The sequence below is a fragment of the Bubalus bubalis genome, chromosome 1 (genome assembly GCF_019923935.1).
Source record: "Bubalus bubalis isolate 160015118507 breed Murrah chromosome 1, NDDB_SH_1, whole genome shotgun sequence".
Classification (NCBI taxonomy): domain Eukaryota; kingdom Metazoa; phylum Chordata; class Mammalia; order Artiodactyla; family Bovidae; genus Bubalus; species Bubalus bubalis.
Window position 1 is genome coordinate 144,365,254 of NC_059157.1, and position 13,519 is coordinate 144,378,772.

The following is a 13,519-nucleotide window of genomic DNA, read 5'->3' on the forward strand; positions in this document are numbered from 1 at the left end:
CACTCCCTCCTCTCCACCGTGTGCTGCCCGGAGGAGGCGCGGAGCGCGGCAGGACGCTGGGGGCGCAATTAAAACGAGATTTAGGGGGCTCTGCTTAATCATCTCGCCTTACCCCGCTCCTTACCTCTTCCTGCCTACACATCCAAGACACACACCGAAACCTCGCCAAAGACGCGAAGCGGTTCGAACCCCTCACAAACCAACCTGCTCAAAACCAAGCCAGATGTAATCTGCCACCAGCAGAGACTAAAGGAAAACTGACTTTTGATTCTCGCTCAGCTCCGAACGCGAGTCTCTGGAGTCTGTCAGAACACAGGCTAGGGACGGGAGGAGGGGGGGGGGGGCGGTGCGGTATGTGTGTTTGAAGTGGGAACCCAGCAGTTGATTGAGTCAAATCTCCTTGCAGGACACCGTCGGCTCATCCAGAAATCCTCGTCACTCCAAATGGGATCATCACCCTTCCTTTTATTTGGTCCCCATCTATCTCACCCACTTCAGGCACCAGAGTTATAAGGAGAAGCCAACCCTTTTCCAAACCTACCCCCACCTTTCCTTCACACCAGCTTCTCTTCCCCCAGATTTGCTGAGGAGCAGTCCATTGCGAGCCCCCAGAGCCCTTCCAGAAGGGAACAGCGTCTGCTCGGAACCGGAGGCTCCGGCTGCGGTGCTGGCCCGCCTGCCTGGGACGCACAGCCAAGCGCCGCGCGGTCGCCAGCAGCTCCGGCCCGAAGCGACGCCTCTGCCCGGCGCCAGCTGCTGTCTGGAAGGCCACAAACCTCTGGAGTCTGTTTCTAGAAAATAAAAATCTATGGTGCATTGTGCCCTCCAACAAGGACAGCCCGGCTCCGAAGCCACAATCTGCAGTTCACCACTGCAGGAATCGGATCAATCTGCAGCGAAAGAACTTATTTCTCTGATTCCTAAACTTAACCAAAAGTGGCTCTCCAATGACTCATTCATAGTCAAGCATTTAAAGTGGTACCACCTGATTTCCTCGGCCCTACGAGTCTGAAAAAGATCTTCCCCAAATGGTGTTTGGGGCTTCCCTTTGCTCTTCATAGTTGAGTTAACCATCTGGCTCTTCAATTCAGTTTTCTGAGCCTTTGTTCTCCCTTCTTTCCTTTCTGCTTTTTCTGCAACTAAAGAAGCAATTAGGCATATACAGGAGAGACTGAGGAGCAAACTTCTGGGGTTTCCATGAAAAGAAAGAAAAAAATGAGGGTGGGATAGAACCATTCCACTCCTGAGTTATTTCACATTCTATGACTTTGTCCTCCTTGACTTGTGGCATTGGAATTCACACTACCTTGCAGTCTTTTCTATTTCTTTTAGACATATTCATATTTTTTACTTCTTTTATTGAAGTTTAACTTAAAGTGAAAAATCAAATATACAACTAGATGATTTCTCTATATTTGACAGATGCCTTTAACAAACAGAATTTTGGGACAATTTGCACAATAGAAATCTTTATTTGAACCCCTTTACTTTATAAAACAGGGATTTGTTCTTTCTTTTTTGTTCCTAAATACTGGTTATGTATGAATCAAACCTTTTCCAATCACAGAGCAGACTTAGGGAAAGTGCTGACATCTGTTGTACAAGTGCATTGTCACTTGGCTAACTCTTAATTAGTTCTGATAATGGCTGCCCCGCATGGGTCGCTGAAACACATTGATAATTTTAACATCTATTTTTAACTCTTAGTTTTAACTTCTCCTAAACTTCTTTGTCACCTTTGTAACCAAGTAACAAAGCTGAACGCCTAATTTCACCTCCTCTTCTTCCTGTCCCTCTTCTAGTGAGGTGCTAATGACCAGTGAAATGACCAAAGGCAAGCAGGGCAGGGTGAGGGCAGAAAGGAAGAAAAGGAAACGTAATTCACAGTAATCTTGACTCCTGAACTGTGTGTACTGACTTCATAAGGTTGAGACTGTTTTCTTCCCTTCCCAATGTAAGTAGAGGTGAAAAGATTAATTCTTTCCATTGATTCAATTTCTAGTTTGTCTTTAGATGAAACCCAAAGAATTCAGGTTATTTCAATACAGTTTGATCTTAATTGTTTTAATGAAAATCTATAGCACACCTAAAGATGACAGTATAGATTAACTGTGCCCTGAAATTTCTGTGATTTGCTAAGCCTTTCTTTGCTTCTGGACTAGTTTTTACACTTCAGGGCTCTATCTGCAACTAATCTCATTCCCTCCTGGAGTGTACAAAGTTTCTAATCATTTTCTTTCTTTATGTTACAGAAGGCCTTGCATAAATAATAGACCTCCTTTATTACAAGGCTAAATTTTATGTAAGCCACAGCTGAAACCCAGAACTATTTTAAGAGCTAAAGAATAATGGGGAAATACGGAAATATATATAAATTATCTGATTGCATGGCTGTTTAGTAAAGGTCATGTTTAATTTGGGTAAGGGGGAAGTGAATCAGTAAATTGAAAATCCCAAATTAGGAGTTTCCTTTTATGCACCTTAATTTAAAGCCATGTTTATTATAGATGAACATTTAAAGCACTTTGGATGTGATGCTAAATGTGATTAGTGCATGTTTCATAAAGTGAAATTGATTTCAAATTATTTTAGCATGGATAACAATATAGCCATGTAAGCAATTATCATTAAATGAAATATACTCTTCCAGCAAAAGGATTTAAAATTTTCCATGATCTGGGAAGCCCTAATTTGAATTCAGCTCTCCTTTTGCAATCTATTCATACAAGTTAAAAATAATTGGTGATTTGGTTTGATTAGTTGGTTATTTTATTCTGTAAAAAGAGGGTGAATTATGAAACTTGTTGTTACAGTCATACGTAGTAAAAGAGCAAAGCAGTTTGCTGGTTTGGGGATGCTATGAATAAACAAAATGAAGCCAGATACAAACAATTCATTCAGCATTTATTGTCCAAGTGAAAGAAAATTTTAAATTAACAAAGCAAGAGAATGGGGCACATACACAAAGCATCATTTTTTTTAATTAAGAGAGAGAGAAGTTCTGTGTTCATGTTACTGGAGGAAAAAACAGAAATATGAATTGGGTTTTATTGTGAATGGTCTTTAACATTGTCAACCTGAATAGGTTCTTAAAAATGGATTTATCAAGCAGACAAATGTTCTCTGAGAAGAGTCCAAAGGATTTGAGGGGACCTCCCATGGGAATGCCACATGCTACCCCACTCTCTCCAGAGCTGCATCAAAGGAGTAATAAATATAACTAGCTTCTCCCTTGTTAGGAGGAGGCGGAGTAAGCCAATTTCATGCTTTATGTATGCTGGTTGTAAAAAGGAATGCTTACCTAAAAAGAAATAGATTCCAACCAGATGTTCCAAAATCTTCCTCAGCTGCTGCTTGAAGCTTTACAGTCACTGCATACTTTATCTTCTCGTCTATCTTCTTCTAATTGAGAAATTGTTGATCCATGCAATTCGACAGGCAGGCTGCTGCAAAAACCTTCCTGCCAAAGCTCTTCAGCCCTGCTCGCCTGCACACAGAAACTTCCAGTGTCTGTATGGGGACAGGAAAAGAGAGCAGGCCACTTCATCTGGCAGGTGTTGTGGGTTGAAAGAAGAGGAAGTCAGAAAGCAATTCTTCAAAGGACAGATTCTGTCACCTAAAAGTGTAATAAACTGCCATTATAGAAATGCCTACAAGCACTAATGAGCCATGTACAATGAAACCTTGACGTCAGGCAAAATAGAATGAAACCCACCCAGGAACCAACTGGGATTGTCACACCAAGATGTAAAGGATCATTCTCACTTTGGTTTCATCTGCCACTAATTTTGTCTCTACATACCAATAGCTCTCTTTCTTAGAAAAGTGATAAATTTAGCATAAAAATCCTAAGATCCCTGTCTATTGATTAATACATAATTTCTCAGTACTATGCTACTCATTGGCCATTAAGACTTGACTAGTTTGATGTAAGTTATAATAGAATTACCAACTCCAGAATTATGTATATTTATGAGATAGGACACAATTAGAAGACACATTTAACTTGTACTTTTTTGGAAACCATACTTTGCACGGCTAATTAATGTGTGTGTGTGTGTGTGTGTGTGTGTGTGTGTTTTAAACCACGTAACATTAAATTTACTGTCAATCATTTTTAAATATACAGTTCAGTAGTGTTAAGTATATTCACATTTTTATGCAATATCACTAAAACTTTTTCATCTTGCAAAACTGAAACTCTATTCCCATTCAACACTAATTCCCCCTTCCTTTCTCTGCTTAGCTTTTGCCAAACAACTTTCTACTCTGTTTCTATGATGTTGACAACTTTAGATACTTCATGAGTAGAATCATATCTTTTATGACTGGCCTATTTCACTTAGCACAGTGTCTTCAGGGTTCATCCATGCTGTAGCATGTGACAAATTTCCTTCTTTTATAAGGCTTCATAATATTCCATTGTATGTATACACCACATTTTGTTTATCTGTTGATGGACATTTGGGTTGCTTCCACCTCTTGGCTATTATGAATAATGTTGCAATGAACATAGGTGTATAAATATCTCTACAAGCACCTGCTTTAAATCTTTCCAGCTATATACTCAGAAGTGGGATTGCTGAAGTATATGATAATTTTGTTTTTTATTTTGAGGGAACCTCTATACTGTTATACATAATTTCTGTACATTTTATTTTCACCAACAGTGCACAAGAGTTCCAATTTCTCTACATCCTTCTAAACACTTGTTATTTTCTATTCTTTTGATAGTTACCACCCTAATGGGTGTTAGATGATACTCATTATAAGTTTTATTCCATTTCTCTTACAATTAGTGATGCTTAGCACTTTTTCATGTGTTTGTTAGCCATTTGTATACCTTCTTTAAGGAATTGTCTATTAACTCCTTTGTCCATTTTTTGATCTAGCAATTTGGCTTTTGTTGTTGAATTGTAGAAGTTCCTTATTTCTTTTAGATAGTAACCCCTTCTCAGTTATATGACTTGCAAAGATTTCCTCTCATTCCATAGGTTGCCTTTCACTCTATAGATCGTTTCCTTTGATGCACAGAAGTTCTTAATCTTGATGTAGTCCCATTTATCTATTTTTACTTCTGTTGCCTGTGCTATTGGTGTCATGCCCAAGAAATCACGGCCAAATCTAACGTCCTAAAGCTTTTCTCCTTTGTTTTCTTCATGGACTTTTATAGTTTTAGGTCTTATGTTTAGATCTTTAACTATTTTGAATGAATTTTTGTATATGATGTAAGGTAAGTGTTTAGCTTGTCTTTTGCATATGGGTGTTCAGTTTTCCCAGCAGCATTTGCTGAAGAGACTGCCCTTTCCCCATTATGTAGCTGTGACATCCTTGTCAAAATCGTTTGGCCATATATGCAAGAGTTTTACATCTAGGTTCTCTCTATCCTATTCCATTTGTCTGTGTATTTTTTTTTTTTTTTTTTTTGGACAGAACCATATCATCTTCATTACTGTTGCTTTGCAATATGTTTTAAAGTCAGGAAATGTGAAGCCTCCATCTTTTTTCTTTTTTAAGATGGCTTTGACTATTAGGGGTGAATTAAAGCTAACTTTTGTACATAAAAAGGTTCCTTCCTATTATTTGCCTAAGGCCCACTTTTCCACTTTTTTTTCTGTAAAGAAGAAAAAGTGAACACCAAAATTCCTTCCCTGGTAACTTTTATTCTGAATTCCTATTTTTTATGTCTGAATGTCTTGGGTAACTGATCAAATCCTAAAAAAGCCACTATCAATGCTTCTACAATGGTTAGTTGTAAGCACAACTAGTGCTAAGAATATTGAACAGATCTGATCCTAAAGATGTACAGATGGAGCAACACAGTCTGATGTGTGCTTCATAGTGGACCTAATTATTTAGGCTCCAGCTGCAAGAAGCTACTCGTACTGTGCCATTAGCTTACCTTTTATAAATGAAGCATTCTTACCCAGGAAAGACCAAAATCAAATATTGATAGTATAGAATTTACCATCCCTCTCCAACTCAATATGGATGAAAGAGACGGATTTCACAAGAGTGAATAAGTGAGCAAAGTAATAACTAATGAACCTCAGTGTAAATAAGGAAAAATATACACTTAAGGAAAAATTATCATACCTAATATGGTCTTAGTCCTATCCATTTAAATCCCACCTGAAGAAGACAGGAAGCATCAGCTGTTCTCTAGAAGAATAAGCCCTAGTTGTATCTGAGACTCCAAATCACCACCCCCAAGCTAGTGTATTTAAAAGTTCATTATCCTCCATTTTCATACAAACACAGTACACACTTGCACCTGGAATGTTTTCTGTAACTTTCCGTATGTGTATTTCTTGTGTTTGTTTGTTTGTTTTTGGTTGTGTGATCTTTTTTTTTTGCGACACTTGGGATCTAGTTCCCTGACTAGGGATCGAACTGAGGCTCCCTGCATTGGGAGAGCAGAGTTTAGGCACAGAACCACAACGGAAGTCCCTTGACTATGTGTTTTCTGTAGCTTAAGAGTCAGGCAGCTTCAGTTATGTCACTCTGATATCTAAAGTGCAGTCAGCACACTATCAATAAAGTGAAAAGACAACTCACAGAATGAGAAAAAATATTTACAAATCACATATCTGATAAGGGATTAGTGTCCAATATTTATAAGTAATACTTATCACTCAACAATAAAAATGGAAAAATGATTTGAACAGACATTTGTCAAAGAAGATACCTAAATACCCAATAAGCACAGTGAAAAAGATGCTCAACATCATTAGCCACCGCTGCTGCTGCTGCTAAGTCGCTTCTGTCATGTCCGACTCTGTGCGACCCCATAGACGGCAGCGCACTAGGCTCCTCTGTCCCTGGGATTCTCCAGGCAAGAACACTGGAGCGGGTTGCCATTTCCTTCTCCGATGCATGAAAGTGAAAAGTGAAAGTAAAGTCGCTCAGTCGTGCCCGACTGTTAGCGACCCCAGGAACTGCAGCTGACCAGGCTCCTCCATCCATGGGATTTTCCAGGCAAGAGCCACTAGGGAAATGCAATTCAAAACCACAATGAGATACAACTTCACTCCTATTAAGATGGTTACAATCAAAGAAGGGTTGACAATGATGTGAAGAAACTAAAACCCACACCACAAACTAAAACCCCGTTGTTGGTAGGAATGTAAACTCATGAAGCCACTTTGGAAATAGTTTGGTAGTTCCTCCAAACCTTCGACATAGAGTAACCACATGACCCGGGCTTCCTAGGTGACACTAGTGGTCAAGAACCCACCTGCCGATGCAGGAGACGTAAGAGATGCAAGTTTGATCCCTGGGTCAGGAAGATCCCATGGGGGAGGGCATGACAACCCACTCCAGTAATCTTGCCTGGAGAAGTCCATGGACAGAGGAGCCTGGTGGGCTACAGTCCATGGGGTCACAAAGAGTTGGACACGACTACCTACGCATGCAGGCACACATGCCATATGACCCAGCAGTTACACTGTACAAGGATGAAAAACACATGACCACACAAAAACTTGTACAAGAATATTTGTAACAGTGTTATTTATAAAAAGCCCCCACACAGAAAAAATCTAAATGACCATTAGTTGATGAACAGATAACAAAATGTGCAATGTCAGTACATTATAATATTATTCAGTCATAAAAAGGAATGAAGTACTGATCATGCTAAAATATGGATGCACCTTGAAAACCTTATGCTAAGTGAAAGAAGACATGTACAACAGCCCACATGTTTATTTAGGATTCCATTTCAATGGAATCGTACAGAACAAACAAATCCGTAGAAACAGAAAGTAAATTAGTGGTTAAGAGGAGCTGGGAGAAAGTGGGAAATGGGGAGTTGAGGGATATAGGGTTTCTTTGTAAGATAATGAAAACACTCTGAAATGAGGTAGTGGTGATGGTTGTATAGCTTTGTAAAAATACAAAAAAGCACTGAGTTGCACATTTATTAAAAGTATAAATTTTATGACATGTGAATTATAACCCAGCTTTTTCAAATGTAGTTTGCTGAACAGTACCAGGCTGCAGCATGTTTCATACTGGTCGCTGACTAGACGAGAAGTTTTTCCCAGAATGAAAGCAGGCTACATCACGGAGCACACCACTTAGTTCAGCTGACATTTTTTAATGGCAAGACTTTACCAATGAAGTAACCAGTCCATTGATTTCCTTCTGAGGTAAGCTCCTTATCATCCTTGGGACCACGTAATGAAGAGAGTTCACAGATCAGCTACTTTGAGTAAAGCTGCTGTAATCTGCATGTCTGACTTCAAGAGCGTGCCTGCCATCAGTTATACGACACGCTGATGAATGAAGACATTCCCAATTTCTGAGACAAATGATTTTGAACTTACATCCTATGTATCGACTACATGTGGTAACATAACTCCAGTTCAATTCTATATGTGAGGCAATAAGTCCAGGAATAGAAATGAAGAAGGAGAAGCAGGGGAAAGCATAAGAGGATGAGGCTGGGAAGTAGGTGAGAGGAGAAAGTGGAGGAGGAGGAGGAAGAATGTAAATAAATAATAAGACAGGATCTACATGCACAAAGAGTTTACTCTCCTCTATGGAAGTCAGACATGTGACTTGTCCAATGTGATTAGTATAACAAGTAGAAATAAAATATAGAGGATGAAGGCAGGGTATGTTTTCTATATGGCCTGAAAGACCTCCCAGAGGGTGTACATGGAGTAGGTGATAAAGGATGAATAGGAGTTCGGCATGCACATACCTCTGCATATGAAAGACTAGAACCAGAGTTAATTAAAGTGAAAGTCATGCATGTAAATTGGTATTTGTCAAAGTGTGGTTCCCAAGTCAGCAGCATCAGCATTGTTTGGGACTCTGTCGAAAACAATTCTCAGACTATCCTCTAACAACTGAAACAATCAGTCTGGACGTGGGGCACAGCAATTTAACAAGCCCTTCTTGGAGAAGGAAATGGCACCCCACTCCAGTATTCTTGCCTGGAAAATCCCATGGATGGAGGAGCCTGGTAGGCTACAGTCCATAGGGTCACAAAGAGTCGGACACAACTGAGCGATTTCACTTTCACTTTCACTTTCAAATGACTGATGCACAGTAAAGTTTGAAAACCTCCATTTTAGATAAATATAGCAACCAGTTTAAAAAAGAGATGCTGTGTCCTGAAAAAAAGCATTTCAGTTTAATACAGTAAATTGATCACACTGTTTTATATCTTTTCCTTCCCCACACTTTACTAAATGAAGAGTAAAGAATGTTTTAAGATGTTATCCTCCAATATGAATGAGAAAGGAGACAAATGATCAACTATTTCAAGTAGAGTTTGGAAGATAGAAGCCTGATGCAGGGTTATTAATCACATTGGTAGATAGGAGTCACAAACAGGCTCTAGATATGTGGGCTTCATAGTTGTGGCACATGGGCTCTAGAGCACAGGCTCAATAGTTGTGACACGCAGGCTTCATTGCTTTGTGGCATGTGGGATCTTCCCTGAGCAGGGACTGAACCCGTGTCCCCTGCTTTGGCAGGTGGATTCTTAACCACTGGACCACCAGAGAAGCCCAACTTCAAAGTTTTGAAGGAAAGTCTTCAACATAGAATCCCATACTCATCTAAACTGTCGATCAAGTTTAAGAGAAAGAACTTTCAGACATACAAAATATCAAAAAAACTAACCACTCACATATACTTTCATAGGAAGCTAGTGGAGGATATAGTCCAGCAAAATGAGGACATGAACTGAGAGAGGAAAATATAGAAACCAGAAAGTATGGTAAAGAGTATTTCCATGAAAGTGACAAAGGGAAGTTTTACAACTCAAACTGTGAACCAGAATTAAAAAACATCCTACAGTCTGGAAGTAGAGAGTCTAGGAAAAAATCTGTGGGAGATAAAAGGAAAGGAAGGTCATTTAATGTGTTTGGGAGTTACAGAAATTATTTCTAGGCATTAGAGCCCTTGAGGAAAAAAAAAAAAAAAACTACTGGTAAGTGAGAAAAAACATAAGAAAATTATTAAATGGGAAAAAAAAATTTATTGAGGAAAGTAAATAGCCTAAGACATAATTTGGTTATTGTTGTTGTTGTTTAGCTGCTCAGTCATGTCCGACTCTTTGCGACCCCATGGACTGCAGCATCAGGCTTCCCTGTCCTTCACCATCCCCTGGAGTTTGCTCAAACTCATGCCCATTGAGTTGGTCATGCCATCCAACTATCTCATCCTCTGTTGTCCCCTTCTCCTCCTGCCTTCAATCTTTCCCAGCATCAGAGTCTTTTCCAATGAGTCGGCTCTTCGCATCAGATGTCCAAAGTATTGGAACTTCAGCTTCAGCAACAGTCCTTCCAATGAATATTCAGGGTTGATTTCTTTTAGGATTAACCAGTTTGATCTCCTTGCAGTCCAAGGGACTCTCAAGAGTCTTCTCCAACACCACAGCCTGAAGGCATCAGTTCTTCAGTGCTCAGCTCTTTTTGTTGTCCAGCTCTCACATCCATACATGACTACTGGAAAAACCATAGCTTTGACTGTATCAGTTTAGCTCAGTCGCTCAGTCGTGTCCGACTCTTTGCGACCCCATGAATCGCAGCACGCCAGGCCTCCCTGTCCATCACCAACTCCCGGAGTTCACTCAGACTCACGTCCATCGAGTCAGTGATGCCATCCAGCCATCTCATCCTCTGTCGTCCCCTTCTCCTCCTGCCCCCAATCCCTCCCAGCATCAGAGTCTTTTCCAATGAGTCAACTCTTCGCATGAGGGGGCCAAAGTACTGGAGTTTCAGCTTCAGCATCATTCCTTCCAAAGAAATCCCAGGGCTGATCTCCTTCAGAATGGACTGATTGGATCTCCTTGCAGTCCAAGGGACTCTCAAGAGTCTTCTCCAACACCACAGTTCAAAAGCATCAATTCTTCGGTGCTCAGCCTTCTTCACAGTCCAACTCTCACATCCATACACGACCACTGGAAAAACCATAGCCTTGACTAGATGGACTTTGTTGGCAAAGTAATGTCTCTGTTTTTCAATATGCTAGCTAGGTTGGACATTACTTTCCTTCCAAGGAGTAAGCGTCTTTTAATTTCATGGCTGCAGTCACCATCTGCAGTGATTTTGGAGCCAAAAAAAATAAAGTCTGCCACTGTTTCCACTGTTTCCCCATCTATTTCCCATGAAGTGATGGGACCAGATGCCATGATCTTCGTTTCTGAATGTTGAGCTTTAAGCCAACTTTTTCACTCTCCACCTTCACTTTCATCAAGAGGCTTTTTAGTTCCTCTTCACTTTCTGCCATAAGGGTGATGTCATCTGCATATCTGAGGTTACTGATATTTCTCCCGGCAATCTTGATATAGACCTTTGTAATTCGGTGTAGTTGCAAGCAATATGCCATATGTAAAATAATGCAAATACTGATGCAGATTTGTGAAACAACTACCGAAGGCAGAGTGGAAAGGAAGCTTTGGGGAATCGGGTATAACAGATCCAAAACAGGAAGGAAGTCAATAAATACAGCCTAATGTGATAAATTATGAAATAATAGGGGCTTCTTTGGTGGTCCAGTGGTTAAGAATTGCCTTGCAATGCAAAGGACACCGGTTCAATCCCTGGTCCAAGAAGATCCCACATTTCTCAGGGCAACTAAGCTTGTTAACTACAACTATTGAGGCTGTGCTCTAGAGCCTGGGACCCACAAATACTGGGCCCGCATGCTGGGAAACCCTCACACCTACAGCCTGTGCTCTGCAACAAGAGAAGCCACCACAATGAGAAGCCCACGTGCAGCAACAAAGACTCATTACAGCCAAAAATAAATAAATAAATAAATCTTTAAAAAAAGAAATAATAGACTACTCTATCAGATTGAGATGTGTGTATGGAAAAATAGGAGACTGTTATAGAACAAAAAGAGAAGAAACAGGCTATTGTGTATTGTGATCAGACCTTTTCTAAGTATATATCTGAATTCTTAGAAGGAGACAGTCTTATCAAATCCAAGGGACCGAGATTCCAGGCAGAAGTGATAGTGAGTTCTAAGATTTTGAGACCAGAATAAATGTAGTGTGTTCTAGAAAGGCAAGAAGACGAGTAAGCATTGAGCAAGGTCAATAATAATGGGGAACAGTAGATGAAACAATATCCAAATGGGAGAAAAAGCATTGGAGCTTCATGACCTGCTGTGTCTAAGAAAAATCCATGATTCAAAGAAAAACAAAGCAATGCCAAATCTGTCTACTTTTGTTCATGGATTTCTCCTGCCCTGCATTATTTTATCTTACCTTCTTTACCCCTAGAGGAGGACATGGCAACCCACTCCAATATTATTGCCTGGAGAATCCTGCGGACAGAGGAGCCTGGCGGGCTACAGTCCATGGAGTCTCAGAGTTGAACATGATGGAGGACTTTGACCCTGATGCTGGAAAAGATTGAAGACAGGAGGAGAAGAGGACAACAGAGGATGAGATGGCTGGATGGCATCACCAACTCAGTGGACATGAGTTTGAGCAAACTCAAGGAGATAATGAAGGACAGGGAAGCCTGACATGCTACTTTTCATGGGGTCACAGAGATTCGGACACAACTGAGTGATTAAACAGCAACAACAACCACCATCAACCATTACTACCACCGGGTCCTGTAATTGTAGTAAATACTCAGAGGGAAGTTCTTTTGGCTAATATATCTGAGTCACTTGCATGTCTTGAAATTAGCTTATCACCACATAAATCATGCACCTTCCATTTCTATCTATTCTACTCCATTCTGCATTTCTCAATGTCATCTTCATCACTCCAATTTCCTATTTGCACTTTAAATTGTAGTAACCTACAAGATTTTATATTTTCTGAAGATACAATACTCTTGTGTAGAGATTCTAATTAGGCTGGCTGGGCAATGTTCTATTATTAGTAAGAATTGTGATTTTTAGAGTTGTGGGTTAATTGCTAATAACTGTATGCAGTGTTTTCCCTCAAGATGTTTTCTATTACAGTAATTAACTGAGCAGCTGGGAGAACAGACATTAACCATTTGTCTTCACAGTAGCCCTCACTGGGGACTCTCCCCAAACCTTGCACATGACTTTATCTGCTGTTTGATAGGTAATGTAAGAGGGAAGCACAAAAGATAGGATCTTCATCCTTTGGAATGAATATCCAATTTTAAACAATGTTTTTCTTGTTGAAGGGAGGCTTTCTCACACATGTGAAACATAGATTACAAGCAACACAGAATGTCTTTTAGATGTATGGACTTATTTGACTAGTTTTTATGTGCATATTTCTCTTTGTATCCTCGCATAATGAAATTTTGTCACAGAGATTGTGTCAGAAGCCTCAGCTACCCTGAAGACACCACTGGTTTATCTGTTTACAAATTAGATTGGACCAGTGAAAGCTGGCTGATACTGAAAAAAATTTTTAAGAGCCACCTTGCCTGAAAGCCCTGTTCTTTTTCATGACACCTGAATTCCCACTTGATTATTAATTCAGCTGAAGACCTTGACTTTAGTATCCTGAATCTCCCTCTGGGACTCTTGGTGCTTCCTTATGTGAATTCCTATT

General features: G+C 40.0%; 1 protein-coding gene across 1 annotated transcript in view; it reads right to left on the reverse strand.

The window, feature by feature from the left end:
• Positions 1-102, reverse strand: part of LOC102399298 (EGF-like and EMI domain-containing protein 1) — a 705,282-nt gene extending 705,180 nt beyond the window's left edge. The window contains exon 1 of the mRNA XM_044945114.2: positions 18-102. Within this exon, the coding sequence (XP_044801049.2) occupies positions 18-102 (85 nt within the window). The remainder of the gene's footprint in view (positions 1-17) is intronic.
• Positions 103-13,519: the final 13,417 nt, after the last annotated feature.